Here is a 23,328-nt window from a genome sequence, read left to right as displayed (position 1 = left end):
CCCTAGCAACCACATGGAATACCTTAGCAACCTGCTAGAAACACCCTGACAGCCAATTGGGATACCTTAGGAAACAGCCTAACAACAGCCTTAACAACAGCCTAACAACCACCTGAGATGCCACTGCAACTACATACCAACACCCTAGCAACCACTTGGGACACCATAGCAACCGCTTAGCAACACATTAGTGACTACCTGAGATGCCACTGCAGTCCCTGTTAGTCCCAGTATAGTGTCCAGTCCCTGTTAGTTTCCCATCCAGTGGACCATATGTGTGTCCAGTTATGGGTCAGTGGGAAGACTGGTCAGGAGTTAAATAGTCTCAGTTCTGCGTGTATGGACTTGGTCAGTCTGATCAGATCATGTCCATCTGGACTGCTGGACTAACAGGTGCTGTTGTTCATACTGTTGAAATATTAAAGCTGTTTAATGTTAATATGAGGATTATTAGTGTGACTGATACTGTCTGATTAAACCTGCTCTAGAACCACATCCTCCTCAAAGGGTCTTTCAGTCGGTTCCACCTTCTGCTCTTCTACACAGCTACACCTGAACGGAGGGGCAGTGTGTGTGTGTCTGTCTGTGTGTGTGTGTGTCTGTCTGTGTGTGTGTGTGTCTGTGTGTGTGTGTGCGCTCACCTCTCTCCTCATTTTGAAGTCTGAAGGTGAGGCGGAGTAGAGGACTATGTCACGCCCCTTCATTTGAATATATATATATAATCATAATTTCCCAGATAAGGGAAGCAGGGGCGGGGCCAAAAAGAGTGAGCGAAGAGAGAGAGAGAGAGAGAGAGAGAGAGAGAGAGAGAGAGAGAGAGAGAGAGAGAGCGAGAGAGAGAGAGAGAGAGAGAGAGAGAGAGAGAGAGAGAGAGAGAGAGAGAGAGAGAGAGAGAGAGAGAGAGAGAGAGACAGTGAAACAGAGTAAGAGAAAAGCGAAGAGAGCGTGAGACAGGAGAGAGAGAGAGGGACAGAGAGAGAGGGAGAGAAAGAGAGACAGTGAGGGAGATAAAGAGAGAAAGAGAGAGGAGAGAGAGAGGGAGAGGAGAGAGACAGTGAGGGAGAGAAAGAGAGAAAGAGGGAGAGAGAGAGGGAGAAAGAGGGAGAGAGAGAGGAAGAGAGAGAGACAGAGGGAGAGAGAGAATGTGTGTGAGGGAGAGAGAGAGAGAGAGAGAGAGAGAGAGAGAGAGGGCGAGAGATGGGGAGGTGGAGAGAGCGAGGGAGAGAGAGAGAGGGAGAGGAGAGAGACAGTGAGGGAGAGAAAGAGAGAAAGAGGGAGAGAGAGAGGGAGAAAGAGAGACAGAGGGAGAGAGAGAATGTGTGTGAGGGAGAGAGAGAGAGAGAGAAATAGAGAGAGAGAGAGGGCGAGAGATGGGGAGGTGGAGAGAGCGAGGGAGAGAGAGAGAGAGAGAGGCAGAGAGAGAGAGAGAGGGAGAGAGGGGGGAGAAAGAGAGAGGGAGAGAGAGAGTGTGTGAGAGAGAGAGGCAGAGAGAGAGAGAGAGGGAGAGAGGGGGGAGAAAGAGAGAGAGAGAGAGGGAGAGAGAGGGCGAGAGATAGGGGAGGCAGAGAGAGGGAGAGGGAGAGAGACAGAGGGAGAGAGAGAGAGGCAGAGAGAGAGAGAAAGGGAGAGAAAGGGAGAGAGAGAACGAGACAGAGAGGGGAGACAGAAAGAGGGAGGGGGGGAGACAGAGAGAGGGAGAGACAGAGACAGAGAGAGAGAGACAGAGAGAGAGAGAGGAGACAGAGAGAGGGAGAGAGAGAGAGAGACTGAGAGAGAGAGAGAGAGAGAGAGAGAGAGAGAGAGAGAGAGGGGAAAGAGAGGGGGAGAGAGAGAGAGAGGGAGACTGAGAGAGAGAGAGAGAGAGAGAGAGAGACTGAGAGAGAGAGAGAGAAAGAGAGGGGACAGAGAGAGAGAGAGAGAGAAAGAGAGAGGGAGAGAGGGGGAAAAAGGGAGAGGGAGAGAGGGGGAGAAAGAGAGAGGGAGAGAGGGGGAAAAAGGGAGAGGGAGAGAGGGGGAGACAGAGAGAGGGAGAGAGGGAGGGGGGGCCAGAGAGAGAGAGAGAGAGAGAGAGAGAGAGTGTATGTGCGTACATTAGTCTCCTGCCTGCGCGCGGACAGCCCGGACTCCTCTCTCGCGCTCTGATTCCTGTCTCGTGGCTCGGATGGAGGTCTCGCTCTTCGTGGCGCTGCTGCTGCTACTGTGCGCGCGGCGCGCGGTCTCGGAGCAGCGCGCGGTCCGCTTCGAGATGCGCGAGGAGCTGCGTCCGCCCGCGCGCATCGGCTCTCTTTCCAACGCCACCGCCGGCGCGCGCACCACCTCCTTCAGGCTCGTGAGCGCAGCGATGCCGTTCCTGCGCGTCTCCGAGAGTGACGGTGCGCTCATGTTGACGGAGCGCGTGGACCGAGAGGCGCTGTGCAAGAGGAGCGCGCGTTGCGTCTTTGCGCTGGACGTGGCGCTCGTGTCGGGCGAGCGTTTTGAGCTGCTGCGCGTGGAGGTGGAGGTGCTGGACGTGAACGACCACGCCCCCGTCTTTCCCAGCGCGGAGCTCGCGCTGGAAGTTTCCGAGGCTGCCCCGCTGGGCACGCGGCTCCCTGTAGACCCTGCCCATGATCCAGACTCGGGCACCAACTCGGTCCAGAGCTACCGTCTGTCGGCCAGTGGGCACTTCGCCGTGGAGACTGTGACCCGGGTGGACGGGGTACGGTACGCGGAGCTGGTGCTGGTCAGGCCGCTGGACCGCGAGATGCAGGATGTACATGTGCTGCAGCTGGAGGCGGCAGATGGTGGCCGGCCACCCCGCACTGGCTCCACCAACCTTACGGTCAGGGTGTTGGACTCCAACGACAACAGCCCGGCCTTTGAGCGCCCACTGTACGCGGTGGAGCTGCCTGAGGATGTAGCACCTGGCCACCTGCTGCTGCAACTGCATGCCACTGACCCGGACCAGGGGCCAAACGGTCAGGTAGTGTTCGACTTCAGCAAGCAGGCGGGCGCAGAGGTGCGGCGGCTTTTCCGGCTGGACAGGCGTTCGGGCCGCATGACGCTGGGCAGCAGTGTGGACTTCGAGGAGCAGGCGGCGTATGAGATTGACGTCCAGGCAGCTGATTTGGGCGCCATCCCAGCCCCGCCCACCACCTGCAAAGTCATTGTCCGTCTGCAGGACGTCAATGACAACCGGCCCGAAGTCAGCGTGGCTCCGGTAGCCCCAGCACCAGACGGTGCAGCGCGGGTCAGTGAGGGGGCAGGACCTGATGCATTGGTCGCTGTGGTGACCATCTCTGATCGGGACAGTGGCGACAACGGGCGTGTGGCCTGCACCCTGCAGGGGGCACATGGGCACTTCCGGCTGCGCCGCGCCTATGAGGGAAGTTACGCCATAGTGACCGTGGGAGGGCTGGACAGAGAAAAGATTGCCCAATACAACTTGAGTGTGGTGGCTGAGGACTTTGGGTCACCACCCCTGCGCACCGTAGTCCAGTACACCATCAAGGTAACGGATATCAACGACAACGCTCCCATCTTTGGTGCCAAAGCATACGAGGGCTTCATAGAGGAGAACCAGCTGCCTGGAACGTACATCACCACAGTGGTAGCCAGTGATCCGGACATTGGCCTAAATGGGGAAGTGACCTATGATCTCCTGGACAGTGACACTGATGCACCGTCCCGGTTTGCCATCATGAACCAGGCAGGACATGTGTACGCACTGCAGAGCTTCAACCACGAGGTCACACCCAGGCTGGAGCTACGTGTCCAGGCAAGCGACCGAGGATGGCCACAGCTCAAGAGCAGTGCTGTCCTGGTGGTCAATGTGGTTGACCAGAATGACAACGCTCCATCCGTGACACAGCCCGTCCTGCAGAATGGATCTGCTGAGGTTCCGCTGCCAAGAGATGCCGGGCCAGGGTATGTAGTCACTCGCATCAAGGCAAGGGATGCCGACTCAGGTTCCAACGCCCAGCTGACCTACAGACTGGCTGAAGGCGCAGATTCTGGGTTTTCCATCGACCAGGACACAGGGGAGATATACATGAGCCGGAAGGTCAGTTACGACATGGATGAGGAGCCCAGAGTGACCGTCACTGTGAACGACAACGGGATCCCATCGCTCACGTCAACAGCAACCATCCGCTTCGCTCTCACCGAGAGCGCCCCATCTAACGACAACTACTACAGCGAGGGAGAGCGGGAGGAATCTGGACACTGGGCTGCATTCGTCCTCGTCTTCACCCTGACCGGCTGCTCTGTCCTGCTGCTCGCTGGCGTCTCGGTCTATTTCTTATGCGCCCGTAAAAAGAGCCGGAAGAGAGCAGCAGCGGAGACGCAGGACCCGGCAGATCGACCCTACACAGAGAAGGAAAACAACGTCGTCTCACTCATATCCAGCCAGACGGCCAACGTGTTCGACTCTCACACACTGACCGGCAGGGTCACTACAGGATCGGCGGAAATGATACACAACAGTGTGGAGGCGAGCTCGGACAGCGTGGAGGCCACAATTCTCTACAAATCAAAATACAGGACTGGTGTTGGTCAAATGGACGTAAGTGCGGTTTCTATCTTCATGTCATTGAATTATTTTCTGTTATTGGGCTGCTGTGCGACGTTAAAGTCAATGTAAAGTCATTCGTGGTAGTTTTGATAACATAACGGGTTAATCTACCACTGCAGGCATGAAAGCTGATACATAATTCAAGTGTAAAACATTGCGTCTGTTATATTAAGCAACATTGGTAATGTTACACCACTGACCGTGACACCACTGACCATGACACCACTGACCGTGACACCACTGACCGTAACACCACTGACCGTGACACCACTGACCGTAACACCACTGACCATAAAAATTGCTTACTGACAATTTAGTTTTGAACCGACGTTATAGAAAATGATAAATATTGTTCCTATATTATAGTTTTAAAACATAATATTTCTTGAGTAACACCACTGACACAGTCTCTCTGCAGCACATGAAGCAGTCAGCATCCAAAATTATCAACAGTGTAAAACAAATTCTATAAAATATTTATGTAAAATGTCTAAAAGAAAAATATGTGATCCCACTAAGTGCCAACTTTTCAGAGATTTTATATATATATATATATAATTTACCACCAATTTCTATCAAAATAAAAGGCTATTTATATTTTATATATTTAAAATAATAACAGTAACATCAGACAGACAATATTGCGATGGATTTTTACAATTTCAATAGATAAACAAGCATCACAATTGTTGTATGGCATCAAAATAATGCATCAGCATCTGCACAACATGACTGAAATCACTAAAATGAAAATTCAAAATGAAGAATTAAAGGTTTTTATGGTTAATTTGGGAAAACAGAACAACAGAAATCAGCTTTCTGTGTTTGTTTTTGTTTTGAGCTCATTTTCACGGCTTCATCGTTGTGATGGTGGAACAACCGGAATGTGCTCCTCTGTTCCTCGGGTATTAACATCAGCAGCTTTTGAACAGTTGCTATTTCAGGACACTAGGTGGCGCTGGGTGTCTTTTGCTCTCGTGACGGGAGGGAGAAGAAGTCTAGCTGTTCACTCACGACAGCACAAGCCAGCGGGACAGTTAGCAGAGTTGGCTGCGTATTTCAGAGGAAAGGCTGTGAGTTTGAGGAAAGTCTCTGGAGAATTTGGGGGGAAATAAACCCGTAAACCTCTGAAGAGACTTTTTTTTGTTTTTGTCGCTTCGTCTTTAGGAAATGCGTATATGGAGGGAGTTGCTCCACTGCGCCACCCGCTGGTTGCATCCGAAACATTTTGAATCTCCATTCGTTTCTACCTAGAGAAATTTTGATTTAGAGAAATAATTTCAAGCTGGAACTTTTCTGAAACAGTCTCTGTGTATCTCCACAGCAGCTCTGAATACATTAAGGTAGCAGAAAACTTGACTAAGTAACATAACTGTGTAGATTAAAATGAAACCCTCTGCACGATGTTCTAGCGATGGGAACCACTCGTAAACACGGTTTATTATCCTTCACTCTCAGCCAGTTATTTGGAAAATTGACATATTGTCAAATATAACTCAGTATGGGGGGGTAACATGTTAGTTATGTTGTACGACATGTAAATGTGCATCACATCCAATCCATTATTCACCTCCAATTTGAGGAAAAAACAGCAGGGGGCAGTCTGACCACTTTCCATCCCTATAATAAGTAGCAGTAACTATAGATAACAGGTGATAAGATTTGGATTCATATGGTTCAGCCCTATTTATGAGTAGATGTGGGTTCAAAAGTGGTTCATGTATCCTAAATCAGCGTCTGTCTGTCCACAGGGCTACTCCACGCTGCCTGGCTACGGCAAAGAGAGCACACGGCCGGTTACGGTGTGGAAGGGAAACTCCATGGTGACCGTCGCCGCCCGTGACCCGCACATTAGTGGCAAGGACAGCGGGAAAGGGGACAGCGACATCAACGACAGCGACTCGGACATAAGCGGAGAAGGAGCCAAAAAGGACTACTCATCTTACAAAGGTCAGCTGGTCAGACACAAATCACAAATAACCACAAGATGTTTCACGTCAACTATTGATCCAGAGCACAAGTCTTAAAACTAGACTGGGGGGTTTGAAAAACCCACTCACTTGAGCCACATCTGTACAGATGCCTGGAGCTAGTTGTAGTGAGTTGAATGGATGAATAATAAAGGGGGCGTCAGTATATGATACATCATACACATTTCACACAGTGGATCTACGACTTGTGCTGGACGTGAATCCGCTTCATCTGAGCGAACTTGTTTTTGTCTTTGGGTGACGCTGTTGTTCTTGGGTCCAAAATAATCAGCCTTATTTTGATGCCTTCTTTCTTTGAAAGAAATAGAGGACTTAACCCAAATAGTAAATATGCATTGGCCCAATGTTGGCTCAGCAGCATTACTTTGGTATAACATTGGTAAAACATTTTGGGCCAACTGCATTTTGGCCGGCGGGCCTACATTGGCCTGATGTTGGCTGGCAATCAACGTTAAATGGTATGGCTACATTGGCGTAACGCTGGCCGGCAACTAGTCTTAGTCTTAATCAAAATGTCAGTGTTACTGCAGTGCTGAGAATGACCCACCACCCAAACAGTACCTGCTCTGTGAGGGTCCATGGGGGTCCTGACCACTGAAGAACAGGGTAACAGAGTATCAGAGAAACAGATGGACTACAGTCTGTAACTGTAGAACTACAGAGTGCAGCTATACGGTCAGTGGAGCTGATAAAGTGGACAGTGAGAGTAGAAACGAGGAGGTGGTCATAATGTTATGCCTGACCAGTGTAAATATATATATATACACACACACACATATATTCAGCAGGACGATGTCAAACCACATTCTGCATGTATTACAGCAGCACTGCTCCGTATTAAAAGAGTCCGGGTGCTAAACTGACCTGCCTGCAGTTCAGACCGGTCACCGCTGAGAACATTTGGCGCATTATGAAATGAAAAACAGGACAAATGAGCTCCTGAAACTGACGATCAGCTGAAATCCTGAATCAGACAAGAACAGGAAACATCTCACTGTCAGAGCTGCAGCAGCGTCTCCTCAGTTCCCAAACACTGACAGAGCAGTTAAAGAGGAGGCGATGGACTCAGCGGTGAACAGACCCGTCCCGACTTTACTGGAACATGTTGCTGGTATTAAATTCAAAATGAGCGAATATTTTTTCAGAAACAATCAAATTTCTCAGTTTCAACATTTCATATGTTTCATGTATGTTCATATATGTATAACTATATACATTCAGTGCGCTTACAGAGGACAGTGAGGTAAGACGAGGCCTTGACGTGAGGCGACTGAAAGCTTCCACTGTGTGGGCTTTTGGCCGGCCATGCGTCTGTGGACGATCTGTTAGCGGACGGGTCAGTGGGGCAGCGGTGACTCATCGTTCAATATGCTGAAGCACTGCTTGGCAAGTGCAAATGAAACCGAGGCACAAAGGGAAGAGAGGAAGTGACTTTGAAATGAGGGGAGTTGGGATCATTTCTGTATGAGTCACCCTGAATCCGAACCGCAGTGGAAATGATAACAAAATGCGTGATCACTGGTTGGTTCTATGTAGAACATTTTGACAAGGGTTCTTCTATTGTACAATGTCAAGCTTGTTCCAATACAGAACCATCTACAGCATCAATCTGCAGAACCGTTTTATGATGTAAAGAACCCCAGAAGCATCAGTAACCTTTATTAACACCACATACAATTGAAAAAATATAATAACATATGAATAATTGCACTTTACAGATACAACACCATTTCCAAAAAGGTTGGGATGCTGTGCAAAATGTAAATGAAAACAAAATGCAATGATGTGCAAATCAATTAAACCATATATTTAATTGAAAACAGCACAAAGACAACATGTATGAACTGTTGAAACTGAGAAATTTGATTGTTTCTGAAAAATATTCGCTCGTTTTGAATTTGATGCCAACAACATGTTCCAGTAAAGTTGGGACGGGTCTGTTCACCGCTGAGTCCATCGCCTCCTCTTTAACTGCTCTGTCAGTGTTTGGGAACTGAGGAGACGCTGCTGCAGCTCTGACAGTGAGATGTTTCCTGTTCTTGTCTGATTCAGGATTTCAGCTGATCGTCAGTTTCAGGAGCTCATTTCTCCTGTTTTTCATTTCATAATGCGCCAAACGTTCTCAGTGGTGACCGGTCTGGACTGCAGGCAGGTCAGTTTAGCACCCGGACTCCTTTAATACGGAGCAGTGCTGCTGTAATACAGGCAGAATGTGGTTTGACATCGTCTGAAATAATCCAGGCCTTCCCTGAAAAAGACGTCGTCTGGACGGCAGCAGATGTTGCTAAAACATGTTCATATCATTCAGCTTTAATGGGGCCTTCACAGATGAGCACGTCACCCAGGCCATGAGCACTAATGCCCCCTAAACCATCATGAATACTGGCTTTAGAACTGAGCACTGATAACAGGCTGAGTGGTCTTCAGCCTGGAGGACTCAGTGTCCATGATTTCCTAAAGAATTTCAAATGTTGGTTCGTCGGACCGCCGGACACTTTTCCACTTCCCCTCAGTCCATTTTAAATGAGCTCAGGCCCAGAGAAGGTGGCAGCGTTTCTGGATCCTGTTTATATTTGGGTTCTTCTTTGTGTTTTAGAGTTTAACAGCGTTTGTGGATGCAGTGATGAACTGTGTTCACAGTCAGTGGTTTTCAGAAGTGTTTCTGAGCCCATGCAGTGATTTCCACTACAGAATCATGTCTGTTTTTAATGCAGTGCTGCCTGAGGGCCCAAAGATCACGGCCAGCAGATACTGGTGTTCAGCCTCGTCCCTCACAGACAGAGATTTCTCCAGATTCTCTGAGTCTTTAATGATATTCTGCACCGTAGACGATGGAAAGCAGAAGCTCTTTGTTATTTTATGTCGAGAGACGTTCTTCTTGAGTTGTTGCTCTATTTGAAACTTTAGATGTGAGAGTTTCATCACAGAATTTCCCATGATAACCTGAGCCAATCTGAACAGGCCTTTGGATGTTTGTTCCGTCTTCACCAGGTCTCTGGGCGTGTACCAGCGAGTGCCGAATTCTGGGTCACTCAGACAGATGTTGGAGTCCATCAGCCGCTCGGCCCAGCGGCACCCGACACCTGTCCACCTTCTCCAGGGTGGCACCGTCCCCGCTCAACAGCCGGCAAGGACCCGTCTACTATGAGAGCCAAACCTCCAGGACGGCAGCCCTGCAGAGCGTGGCAGAGAGCCGGCAAAGCCAGTGCGACTACATCCACATCTGCTCTCCACAGCCGCAGAGGAGAAAGGACAGCGAGGAAATGGAAGCGTTCACACACTCGACAAAGCCCATCCCAGCGAACAGTCCCGGGAGGTTCGCGGACGCATGACTGTGTTAGACTGTGTTAGGTGTTGTGGTCTGTGGTCAGTGTTTGTATCCTGGACTGAACACAAGGCATTTTGTATATAGAGAGTATATTTTTTACTGACGGTATATGAACTTTTCATGTTTTGGTATTTTTCATGGCATGTTTTAGCTAGAACACAACCCCAGTTCCAGTCGACCTCGATACGTCACGTGGGTGACGTCGTATTAATAAATGTGATTGTATTTGTATTACATTTGGTCACTGTGTTTCAGAAATAAAGATTTTCAAGGAAGGGCTGTACTGTCTTGGAAAATATATACATTAATTAAGTAGTTTAGATGTAAACTGAGCGCTTTGGTGTGAAACGCTCTGTTCTAGATAAACTGACCGAGTCAGAACCGCTCACAGTGGTGGTGATGGGAACCAGACGTCCCTCTAAAAGCTCCTACAGAAAGTTCCTACATGAGCTGGTTCTGAATTCACTGCCTGATGACTGAGACGCTGTTTTATGAGAGTTTAGAGAACTTCAACTCCATTCATGGTGGAGGGAGACATGCAGGGCGCTGTGCGGCAAAATAGTCCCCAAAGAAAACTCATTATTCCAGATTTTCCACTGTTTTCCATCATCAGCATTCCATATAAGCTCAGAAGACTCGTGTAGGTTCTCTGGTGGTTCTGGATGGTAAATAAAGTGTCTATATCTGTGTTGTAGTCATGGCGACGCCTGGTTCCCATCACCACCACTGTAAAGACGTCTGAACCGTCTCACACCAAACCCTCTGAATCTCTGATTACAGCTCAGACACTGAGTTATGGGGGAATTCAGCAGAATTGGTGGACTTCCCCTTCAATTCAAGTGAAGCTTTGAAATGTGTCTCAGTGGTGGGTCAGTAGAGCTTCACTCCCTCGCTGCTGTGGGGAGATGGTCAGTGCCAGCCAGGGCGAAAGAGGCAGTTCCTGTGGAAAAATCCTGCTGGCGTTCACATCACCTTGCGAGGAAGTGCCAGACTGTGGCATCTGCAAGAACTGGGTGGACGTCTGCTGTGAGGTCGCGGTTTGCACTCCGTCACCTGTACAGCAGCTCTGAGATGCAGCTCAGTCCACTCCGCTCAGAGAAGCAGGTGAGCTCCACGATGGGAGAAGACTTGGAGAAAACTCCAACAACCCCTGAAGGTCCTGGAGATGTGGAGCGAGCCTGGTCACCAGTAGGTTGACTCCATTTACTTTTGCCAGCTTACGGTTTACATCTTTCTATTAGAGCCTGACCTCTGCTTTGTGGTCAGTGTTTATATCTACAGTAGTGGTCAAAATGAGTTTTCCATCTTTTCCATCAAGGCTTTTGAACAAAAAACACTAATTAGGACAGTTATAGTTAATATATAGTTAATATAATAGATGATATTTTAAAAATTCTATTAATTAAAATGTGATGTGCTTATTTTTACATAAACTGCTCTGTTCAGTGTATTAATATGTTTTATAGCTTTTCTAATGGTATCAATTCATTTTTTAATAGAATCTTCAATGTTACCACGTAAAAAGGTCACACGCTGTGACTATGGTAAAAAATAAAAAGTATATTTTAAAGTTATTTATGGCAACTGAAACTGTATATAAACTTGTCTTTGTACTTGGACACCTGTATAAATCTTTGTCCTTCAACTAAATGTTACACACATTTTTTAAAAATATGTAAACATTATTATAATAATAAAACGTTCATGATTTTTCTAGGGTCGCACCACCTGACTTGGTAAACTGAACCGGCTTGATGTGACTAAAAATGACCATTTTTAATATTTGTGATGGAGCACTGACCTCGGCACTGCACCATTAGGGTCACATTACGTGTTCATCATGATGAAATACACAATCCATGCATTCTTAAAAGCATGTCAGAATAAAAGTCCTTTGTTGTCAGTTGTCAGTATTTGAGGGAATCAGAATTTATAAATGTTTTGAGTTGAATATTTTAAAATCTGCACTATTTTCAAAAATTAAAAACATGCCACTTTTGAAGTATTTAGAAATTTGTTTGGCTAAATTATCATTTCTAGTAGTTTCCATGATCTGTATTTATGGTTGGACGGTCGCACCGCCTGACACTTTTTAACTTTGGGAGATATAAATGCATAAAATTAATTTTATTTATATACACACATACAAAGTGGTAGACTAGGTAGACTTGTAGAATAATGTGTTATATGACAGGTATTTATTAAATATATATAATTAAATACATTTCCACACTTTTTGGTCACTGTTTATTTACATGTGTGTCTACTGTTACTCTAAAGTATGAAAAACAGTAAACACCTAGCAGAATATCAGACCACCTAGTAGAGCATCGGACCACCTAGGAGGAGAATATCCTCCAACTAGGTCAGCATTTATTCCAGCCACGTCTGAAGTCCTCTGTGTGTCCGTAAGGCTTGCAGGGGTTCAGGCCTGAAGCCACTCGGGAATGGCTGTCTCTGGAGAACCGGAGTGGCAGTGCTCATCACCGGAGCTGGACTCATCCTGCTCGGAGCCATCGGAGCGTTCCACCTGTGGAAAGACAGCGGAAAACAAGTAGGTGCTGCGTGTCTGACTGGCACCTATTCAGCAACATGATGCAAGTTCTCCAAACCAGAGAGCAGCTCAGAAAAAATAACACTCACTGTAGCTTCCAAACTCGGGAGGCCTGTTTCTGACATTTAACGAAGAAAAAACAGCCGTATTGTTTTTCTACTTCTTGCAGCAGCGTGAAAAACTCATGACATAATGAGTCATTATGTCAATTCAAATGTTCAGAAGGAAGACATCCTGAGAGAAAATAAGTCAGAATTATGATAAAATAAGTCGTTATTACATTAATCAGTCAGCATTTTGAGAGTCATCTCAATATTCAAAGTTGTTGTTTTGAGAAAATAAGTCAATATTTCAATAAAATAAGTCATTATTTTGTCAAAGTGAATCAACGGTTTGAGACCATGTCTTTATTTTGAGATACTTAGTCAAAATGTTGATATTCTATGTCAGAAATAGAGATGGAGAAAATTCTCTAACAGGTGCAAACAGCTTCCTACAAATTAGCTGTTTGCTTTTCGACTCTTGTTTGGCTCAAACGACACACCCTCATTAAACCCAACTGCACAAATGTAATGGAGCACTGACCACAGCATATTGTCCAGGCTTCTATGTTCTGTGGAGATCATAAAACACATGTTCTGTTCATTTGAGGGGCTTTTATTTAAATAAATACATTTATTTCATGGTGTTACTGAATAATTTGCCTCACGATTTGGTCACAAAAATTCAGATGAACAAACCAAAATATACCCTGGAGAATAAGAGGTCAAACAAAGTCATGGTGCTGTATTTGTGCAGGTGGGTTTAGTGAGGGGGCTCCCTTACAGGCTAAAAGGCTGATCAAAGCAATCGATCAGATTAACACATACACCTGGCCCCGCCCCCCAAAAGAACAAAGAAGGTTCGTCTAAATCTGCTAGAAAATAGTGAATCCTTCTGTGTGACCAGTCAGCGGAACCCAGACGCGTGCGGACTAAATGGATAAGACAGGTTTTGTTATCACAAAGCAAAAACGTGGTCAAAGAACAGGCCTGGGTCTAAACCAGAAAACGGAGAAGGACCACAGTGGTGACCACAGCACCAGGCGAACAAAACAATAGGGCAAGGCAGAAGACGTGGTCGAGAAAGCAGGCGGAAGGGTGCAAAACTCAGATCAAACCCAAGGCAGAGGTACAAGAGGGACAAGCAAAAGGCAGAGTAGAAGACAAGGGTCAGCAAAGGTCAGCAAATCAGAAGAATCCAATCAGCACAAACGCTCAGTAAGTTCTCGAAGAAGCAGCACCTCGCACTCTGACTAAAGCCCGGGCTTATATAAGCTGTTCTGATCATATGACACAGGTGAAACCTCTTAGTACCCTGGTGACTGTGAACGTTGTCAGAAGTCATGTGATCCACGATAGGATTGTGGGTACTGGAGTCCATTTCGGATTCCGATTCAGAAGGAAACTAATGTCACATGATCACCCGGAGGAGTCCGGGCAATGAAGTCCGTTTCAGCCTGAGAGCTCGTCGAACGCGTGATTCAGGGGACGAACAAAATCTGTTCATAGGACTGGACTGCGTCATTAAGAAGACCAAGGCCCAGTCCCATTTCACCCCTCGCCCCTACCACTCAGCCCTACCCCTCTGCTTTGCCTTGTCTAGGTGTAGGGGGTCCTGATTCTTGTTGAGATGGAGGGGTGAGGTGAAGTGTTGGGGCTACATGGCCAGACGGCTGAAGAAGAAATGTGAGAATTTCCTCTGTTAAAAAATGACGATTATCACTGTTTTATCTTAGTTTAATGTTGTTTCAGTGTTTTATGCTTCTATTCTTCATAGCAACAACTTTCCAGTTCCACCTTAAATAGTCCAGCAGTTCTGATGCCCGAAGCTCCAGAATGGAACTGCTGCTCCATTTAAGGTGGAACGGGAAAATTCTCAAGAATCTGGAGAATCTCTGACTTCAGCTTCACATCACTGAAGAATTAGGGGGGGTGATAATAAATAACTGCCCCCCTCTTTGAAGGCGTCTGATCCCTAAATGTAACTAAAGCCCAGCAGTGAGGAGCTGAACTTTCCCCTCCTCTGCTGTCCCTGCAGACGGGCAGGGTCGCCTACAGAGCGGCGCTAGTAGCTGTTAATGAAGTGATGCCCTTTTATTAGAGGGTCTCATTTCAGAGGAAGATCTCAACCACTGCCCTGTAGCTCAGGAACAAGGGGCAGCGCTCCAAAACAAGGGGTAGGAGTGAAAATAAGAAATGGGACTGGGCCCATGTCTCCATGTTGATAGGTGAGCTGTAACTCTGACCATTACTGCAGATACAGCCCTGCAGGTGGATAAACACCAACAACAAAGACCAGAATGACCACAAAAACATGAAAAGATATGTAGACTCTTCAGATTCATCTCCAGAAAACACTAAGAGAAGATGGGCTAGATTAGTGGACTGGAATAGTTTCAATAGTTAACCTGTATGTAGCTTATAAGTACCTATAATCACTAACAATATCCACCCGTGACTAATGACACGCGAGATGGTGAAATACAGTATAAATGTGACTCCCTTCATCCCCAGTGGTGGAGCATCTCATAAAAGAGACAGATGAAGGTCCAGACCAAAGAATGGTGGAAGCTCAGTAACCTGCAAGCTTTAAAAGGTCATGGGTTGATTTTAGCTGATGACTAATGTCACGGAGGCTTTGAGGTTGTGGTTCCTTACAGGGTCAGCAGGGATATAAACCTCTCTGTGTGGAGACTGAAGAGGCTCATGGTCCCAGGGTCCACTATTTTCTGATTTAAGTGTCTAGAAAACAGCACTTTGTATCCAGGATCCTATGTCCCAAGGGCCCTATATTCCCAGGATCCTATGTCCCAAGGGCCCTATATTCCCAGGATCCTATGTCCCAAGGGCCCTATATTTCTAGCACCCTATTTTCCCAGGGCCCTATATTCCCAGCACCCTATTTTCCCAAGGCCCTATATTCCTAGCACCCTATTTTCCCAGCACCCTATTTTCCCAAGGCCCTATATTCCTAGCACCCTATTTTCCCAGGGCCCTATATTCCCAGCACCCTATTTTCCCAAGGCCCTATATATATAGCACCCTATTTTCCCAGGGCCCTATATTCCCAGCACCCTATTTTCCCAAGGCCCTATATTCCTAGCACCCTATTTTCCCAGTGCCCTATATTCCTTGCACCCTATTTTCCCAGTGCCCTATATTCCCAGCACCCTATTTCCCCAGGGTCCTATATTCCCAGCACCCTATTTTCCCAGGGCTCTATATTCCCAGGATCCTTTGTTCCAATGGACCTATATTTCCAGCATTCTATTTTTTGCAACTTTAGACTGGGCTGAATGTAGAACATACTACATGATGGTTCTTTAAGGGTTCCTTAGTAAAGAAAATGGTTCTATATAGAACCATGAACACTTAAACATGATTAAAGGGTTCTTTCACCTTTAACAGGACAGAAGCGAGGGCTGCAGGTATTGATACTCAGGTCTGATCTGGTATCTTGTTTATGTGAAGTACACTGTGTGTGAGAGTCTGATTGCAGACGTACGTGGTGAATGTAAAGTACAGTGCAGATCACAGTCGGTACGTTTAGTTACATCTGGAACCTTCATTACACTCGACTCCACACAGAGAACCACACACACTAATAAATGCATTTTAAATATATTTAACAAATACATTTTGGTCATTTTCATACGTTGAAACATATATTTGGAGTTTTCCGTACGGACAACCAGCAGCTAACAAGTCACAGTCGCACAGAAGTGACAGCGCCTGGAGTTCTCTCACTGCCATAAATTAGCTTCTGTATTATTATGCAAATTTAATTCCCACATCAAGTTTAACTCGTTAGTGTAATTTGGTAAGTATTTGTTTCCACTGTTCACTTCTTTCTGAAGAACTGTGCCGCTCTCAGTTGAACACTTCCAGGAGAGCTTTAGCACAAATGCCAGCCTGTTGGTGAAAGAATGCTGAAACTATGTCACAGCCAGGTGCCGTGAGGGACTCCAGTAAGGTCCTGCGCCCAAATGGCTCACACCGTGTTTGCGTTTACAGCGCCCGGTGAGCGCGGCGGTTTTGGCTTCATACGGTGGCATCCAGGCTCTAATGATTATGCCTAAAGCCTGCCCACCTAACAGCTCTCTGCCATCTAGAACTGCGGGCTCAGGGCCCTCAGATGCTGGAGAAAGCAGATTGAGGTTCTTCAGTGAGAACCAACTCAATACTGTGACATTCAGTTCAGTTCAGCTCAGTTTTATTTGTCCAGCTGTCGTCCCGAAGCACCAAGACTCAAGAACCACAGAGAGAAAAGGAGGAACTCCCCAAGAAGCGTGGTCAGTTAGTTTTCTGGTAACCCTTATTTCCAACCACTCTTAAGATATATATTTTTCATTTTCTCATCCTTTCTGTATCGAGTCATGCTGCCCTCCCCAAGGCCTTTGGTTGGACACTTTCCTTATTAATTTGGCTCACAGACCAGCTTTTGCCAGTCTTTATCATCCAGTCTTCTCATTAACAGCTGGCTTGTTTTCATATTTTTGCTGTGCAGCAGTGTTTCTCAGTCCTCCCAAACTCCAGATGCTTTCCACCATCCAAAAAACCCCTTTATACAACGCACTGCCTGTGTCTGGGGCAGAAGTTCCCATACATACAACGTTAGGCCTACTGAGGAGATCGGTCCGTCTCAGCTGTACGACTATAACTTTATTTCCACAATTTTTATATGACTATAACTTATTTTAGTCATTTTAAAGTAGTGCTTTTTGAGGAAACTCTTGAAACTTGAATTTCTTGACTTGATCCGCTGCCTCATTCATCCTTTTATCTCAACAGTGTCTACAGTGCTTTGCAACACTGACAGAACTGGCCTTGCTGCTGTAATACTTTCACAGGAGACTCTGTGAAAGACCCTCAGACTTAGATCAGTTTTAACTGTATACAGTGTTCGATATGAGGACCTGAGTCTCTCTTCTGATGTCAGCAGGTGATCAGCGTCCACTACAGCGTGAGCCTTAACGGGAAACAGGCCGACGCTTCCATGGAGATCGACTCTGCAAACAACCTTGAGAGAATCAGAACAGGCAGCGGAGACGGGGAGGCGGTGGAGGTCCATGATTTTCAGGCGGTGAGAAATGCCTAGTGTGGTCCAGGTAACTGGTAGTGAAGCAGGAGGAGGATTCCGTGACTGAGGGGCCATTTAACCCCCTTGTAACTCTTAGAAACTACTTTTTATCACAGGAACAACAGGAACACCACATTTTTACAGGGTCTCTTTTCAGACAGTGGCTTTGAGTTTTCTAGCATAGAATTATTAAATACACAAAATGTGGTTAATAGCATTCATGCCAGCAGCAGACGGACAGGGAAGGTCCCACAAAAAAGCATTTATTCTGCTTTTTAAATTCTCTCTAATCTCTACATAGAAGGCATGTGACTTTGGTTGAGGTGAAAATGCCCACATGTGGTTTTACAGCCTTGTGATTTGGCTCCGGAATGACACGAGCTGTTTTCCTTTTCGGACATAACATTAGCTACACTAGGTCCCACGTTCGATCCCGACAACCACACACAGTAAATTAAAGCTGTTCTCACTGTGAAGCTCTCGGTTTAAGATGACCTGCTTCAGCTGTCAGAAAGCAGATAACACCTCGATGTCCCTTCACAGCCTGGAGCTGCATTTCTGCACAGAGTCAGTCATTTTCATTGCTGCTGCTCTGCTGTTGTTGTTTCGCTGGGCTAGAACGTCGACTGAAGTATGGAAATTTTGTGGACGTGAATATTAATGATTCTGTTTTACCCTCTTTTACAAATGCGGGGTCTGTATTTGAAGGAGGAGACGGCAGCGTTTGAGGATCAATGTATCAAACACTCCTTATACAACCGTACCAGTGTCAAATACAGTTTTCTGTTCTAAGGCCACCTTGAAGGACAATGTGATTATCTACAAACCCCAATTCCAAAAACATGGGACGTGGTGTAAAATGTAAACAAATGGAAATAAAAGCAGAATGTCTCACATTCAACATCTGATAGGTGTTCTGTGGTCCACTGTGGAGAAAATATGAGTCTATGAGATTCGCAAATCACTGCAATCTGTTTTCATTTATGTTTATTTGTATTTTACAAAGCACCCCAGGTTTTTTGGAATTGGGGTTGTACTTAATTAAAATGCAGTCTGTAATTAAGACAACGGGGCTGAACTTAAAGACGACCTCATCAGTCATTGTCAACATCAAAGAAAAATAAGCATTCAGTGAAAAATTCAGGTCTGTTGATCACGTGGCTTGTGGAACATTCCAGATTCTTGTAGGTGTGGATGTGTTCAGGTACCAGTTTGTCTGAATTTTGTACATATAATAATAACCTATAATGGGCGACTCATGAAAAAGTGCTTAAAGCGTGAGATGGTAACTGGATTTGCACATGAACGCAAAAATAGTGATGTTTGAAGTGTTTTGATGATTATTCTAATGGACTGTTTTCTAAGTGCTGGTAGGTTTTATTAAAGTCATTCATCTGAACGTACGCTGTGGTGAAGGACACTATCTTTAAAAGTCTTGTACATATTTATAAACGTGACATCAGTGGGACACAAATGACACCCCGATTGTGGAATCACCCAGAAAGACTTGAAGGTTGCAGAAATCACACCTGAAATCATCTCTGTCGTGCTCTGAAGGGTGTGACTGCAGTCTGGTTCTCCGGAGAAGACAAGTGTTACATCAGGTCCCAAACTAAAGCTAAACTTCCTGAGTTGGGAACGTCGCCCAAGGACAGCGTGACGATTCAACTGGTATGAAATGAACTGGTTTACTCTGCTTTTACATTACAGGCAAGCCAAACGCTCATCTTCTCATAGTGAACCGAGACCATTAGAGCTCAGAATTCAGTTCAGACCATAAATATCAGACGAAGAAAAACGAGAAAACACTCACCTCTGCTAATATCAGTCCACTAAACACTACTGACACGAGCTTTTAGTAACCAGAAACCGCTTAGAGGCATACATACTTAAAAACGATGGTTCTTTAAGGGCTCATTATAGCACAAATGGGTTCTTCTACTGTAACAAGCATGACACTGTAACAATAGCAGAACCCTTTTTGGTGCTATATAGAATCCTTTTTAAAAAGGTTCATTCACGTTTTACACAGTGTCAACATTTTTGGAAATGGGACTGTATAATTGTTTGTAAGATTTGACCCTTTCCATGATTTTGGGGTTTTCACTCTTTTAAATGTAGCCGATTAGATTTTACATCCTAACCTTTATTTTCCCTTTGATTCCACCGTCAGGAGGAGATGGTGCCACTGAAATCAGACGAAGACCCTGTGATCTGGGTGGCGTCACAGGAACCTGTGACAGACAGGAGCTTCCTGAGCTCTCAGATCCTGAACTTCTGCAGAGACCTTCCAGTCCACTGGCTTCACGCAACTCACCCAAAGAGTATTTCCTGATCCTCCGTCAGTGACAGTCGAGCGTGTGGGTAGAAGGTGCCCTGTTATGTTGATACCAGTCCAGATGTGCTGTGTGTCACAACGACCACAGCTGGGCTTCTACAGCGTAACAGGACGACCTTCACCCGGAGCAAAGCCCCCAGCTTCAGTCACTGTAATTCTGACAGGAAGTGTCAGCAGCCTCAGCTGAGGGTGTTCAGTCGATTAGAACGATGTGGAACACTTTACAATAAGGGTGCAGTAATTCATGCATTATTTAATGAGTAAACATTAAACCATACACAAGTCATCCTGACTATGCATGAAGTAACGAGCAGAAAGAGTTGGTTTTCAGTCAAACTTCTTTAGAATCCGGAATTTCAGTGTATCCCAGGTTTTAGCCTGAGATTTGCATTGGCCGGTCTGGTTCTGTGCTCTGGTTTATCTGTGTCTGCTGGTGAAGCAGGGCGGAGGAGGAGAGACGTGAGGCGCGTGAGACGGCAGAGCGAGGCAGAAGAGTTTGAGGACGGAGCGAGGAACGTGGAGAACATCACGGCCAGCCCAGGCCTGGAGGAGGACACGCTGGAGACGGGATCTGCGGGATCTGCTGGATCTGCGTACAACCCTGAAAACCCTTACCACGTGAGGCTAATTCACTGCAGATCATTTACATTTACAGCATTTATTTGATTAAATGAATTATTAAATTTAGCAAATAAACAGTAACGCATTCCGATGTGCAGAAGTGTTGAGGAGACGTGTTCACTTAGTTCACTTAGTTCACTTAGGCTCATTTACACTTAGAAAATCAACAAAACATGACATTTATCATGATACTAGGGAACTAAAGAATGCACGTGTTTATTTGTGTTCAAGAGGATCATGTTTGTATTTAGACTTTGCCGTAAGTATTACAGCACTGCTCTTGCTCCATTATCAAGTACTGGACAGTAAAGGTTATATTCTTGTGGAAAACTGGCCAGTCAGGAATTGTCTACCTCCGTGGTGTCTAGGTAGATGTAACTAAGCTCTCCTATTGGTTAGGACTTGCAGAGCTGTAGAGAAGTCCTAACACATTAGATTAACCATCAGCAAAGTGTGAAATACAGGGGGTCCTGGAGGGTCCAGGACCCCTAATTAACCTCTAATTGATTAAACTCCTAACCACCAGTGCTAAACTAAAGAAACTTGAGATGGATTGTCTCTTCTCTCCGCAGAGACGGCAGGACAGTGAGACAGGGACCCTGGTGTTTGACCCCATGCTGGACCACCGTGGGATCTGCTGTAGCGAGTGCCAGCACGGTCACACTCACTGCGAGCGGATTTGCGAGCCGCTGGGGGGCTACTGGCCATGGCCCTACAACTATCGCGGCTGCCGAGTGGCCTGCAGGGTCATACTGCCCTGCCGCTGGTGGGCCGCCCGCATGATGGGGCTCGTCTAGGAGAGGAACCCGGTCGTAAATGTTAGAGCTCAAAAAAGCAGCTCTCTTAGAAATGTGTATATATATTTACTGAGATTCTGGACAGCCATTGTTGGTTTTGAGGTCACATTACTATGATAAATAAGGCCTTATGTCTAATGCAAATCAGTGTTAGGGTTAGGGTTAGGCAGTGTTCACAAGGCTACATCACTCCTACCTAAGCCCTTCATGAGAACTGACATAGGTGTGCAAAAATGTTTATAAACACTTATGACACAACTCTGTCAGGTGATTCTGCGTCCTGACACTTTCTGAAGTGAAATAATAGAATATGACAAACACTATATGGCCAAAACAAAGAGCCCTCCTCGAAACGCGTGCAGCAAAGCTGGAAGCTTAACTGTGTAAAATGTCTTTGTGCTGTAGCATCAACATCACCCTTCACTGGAACTGAGAGCCCAAACCCTGAAAAACAGCCCAGCTCATCATCCCTCCTCCACCAAATTTTACTGACTCTGCATTCTGGTAGGTAACGTTCTCCTGGCATCCACCAAACCCAGATTCATCATCAGACTGACCAATAGAGAACACGTTTCCACTGCTCCAGAGTCCGGTGGAGGCACTTTACATCCATCCAGCTGACACTTGCCATTGCGTATAGTGATCTTAGGCCTGTGAGCAGCTGCTCAGTCATGGAAACCCATTTCCTGAAGCTCCCAACACACAGTTCTTGTGCTAGTGTTGCTTCCTGAAGCAGTTTGGAACTCTGTAGTGAGGGATGCAACAGAGGATGGCTGCTTTTAACGTGTTGCATGCTTCAGCACTTAGCAGCCCTGGTCTGTGAGTTTGCATGGTCTACCGTTTCCAGGCTGAGCTGTTGTTGCTCCTAGCCGCTTCCATTTCAAAATAATACCACTTACAGTTGACCAGGGCAGATGTAGCAGGGCGCAAATATATCAGTGTTTGTATATGAAGACTGCATGGTGGACTTTAACTGACCTGCACTAAACTACAAAATCTATTTTTGGTACCGGCTATGTTATTTCACTCAGAAGTGTGTCACGACCCAACATGAGACAATAAGCGACGTCACCTGATTTAGGTCGTCGACATTAAAGAGACACCTGTTGGAATAAGCCTTTATAAGTTTTTCTTTTTAGGTAGGCCTTATAAACACTGAATGAAACATGTATATGAAAAATGTCAGGATTCCTGTAAAAGTCTTTTAAAATCTTTTCTAATCATTAAATGACACGCAGTCACAAGCATTCAAACTCTGTGCATAATTGTTTTTATAAAATTCAGTGCCGTGTCTTCATCCTGTGAAGCCGTCTCTGATAAACTGCTCAGCAAAGACAAACTACAGTCTGTAATTGTACACTTGTGTAGTGTAGCTATAAGACAAGTGTTTCTAATAAAGTGGCCAGTGAGTGGAATCATAAGGTAGGTGTTTCTAATAAAGTGGCCAGTGAGTGGAATCACAATGTGCGTGTTTCTAATAAAGCGGCCAGTGAGTGGAATCATAAGGTAGGTGTTTCTAATAAAGTGGCCAGTGAGTGGAATCATAAGGTAGGTGTTTCTAATAAAGTGGCCAGTGAGTGGAAGCACAAGGGAGGTGTTTCTAATAAAGCGGCCAGTGAGTGGAAGCACAAGGTAGGTGTTTCTAATAAAGCGGCCAGTGAGTGGAAGCACAAGGTAGGTGTTTCTAATAAAGTGGCCAGTGAGTGGAAGCACAAGGTGGGTGTTTCTAATAAAGTGGCCAGCAAGTGGAAGCAAAAGGTAGGTGTTTCTAATAAAGTGGCCAGTGAGTGGAATCACAATGTGGGTGTTTCTAATAAAGTGGCCAGCAAGTAGAATCACAATGTGGGTGTTTCTAATAAAAGCGATCAGTTTAGTTTCTAAACATTCAGTCAACTCTGTTACCCAAACACATTCACCCCTCTGAAACATCCGGAATGTTCCAGAAGTCGCGGAAGTTCAACAGGAACTGAAATTTCTGAAGATCCTGAGAACTTCTCTTAAACTTTTATCTTTACTTTTGATGATA

At 45.9% G+C, this 23,328-nt stretch overlaps 2 protein-coding genes across 2 annotated transcripts; both read left to right on the top strand.

Moving 5' to 3' along the window:
* The first annotated feature begins 2,094 nt into the window (after positions 1–2,094).
* Positions 2,095–10,146, top strand: si:ch211-199f5.1 (protocadherin-8). The gene is made up of 3 exons (XM_017719386.2): positions 2,095–4,543; positions 6,304–6,502; positions 9,535–10,146. Exons 1-3 carry the CDS (start codon positions 2,162–2,164, stop codon positions 9,873–9,875), a joined length of 2,922 nt encoding a protein of 973 aa, XP_017574875.1. The 5' UTR covers positions 2,095–2,161; the 3' UTR covers positions 9,876–10,146.
* An 841-nt stretch (positions 10,147–10,987) lies between these two features.
* cnmd (chondromodulin) lies at positions 10,988–21,302 on the top strand. Its single transcript, XM_037539304.1, has 7 exons — positions 10,988–11,059; positions 12,264–12,425; positions 17,406–17,549; positions 19,104–19,217; positions 19,720–19,870; positions 20,324–20,502; positions 21,078–21,302. The coding sequence occupies exons 1-7, from the start codon at positions 10,988–10,990 to the stop codon at positions 21,300–21,302; spliced, it is 1,047 nt and encodes a 348-aa protein (XP_037395201.1).
* Positions 21,303–23,328: the final 2,026 nt, after the last annotated feature.

The sequence above is a fragment of the Pygocentrus nattereri genome, chromosome 6 (assembly GCF_015220715.1).
Source record: "Pygocentrus nattereri isolate fPygNat1 chromosome 6, fPygNat1.pri, whole genome shotgun sequence".
NCBI lineage: Eukaryota > Metazoa > Chordata > Actinopteri > Characiformes > Serrasalmidae > Pygocentrus > Pygocentrus nattereri.
The sequence above is the reverse complement of the archived record's forward strand: the minus strand, read 5'-3'. Positions and strand labels throughout refer to the sequence as shown.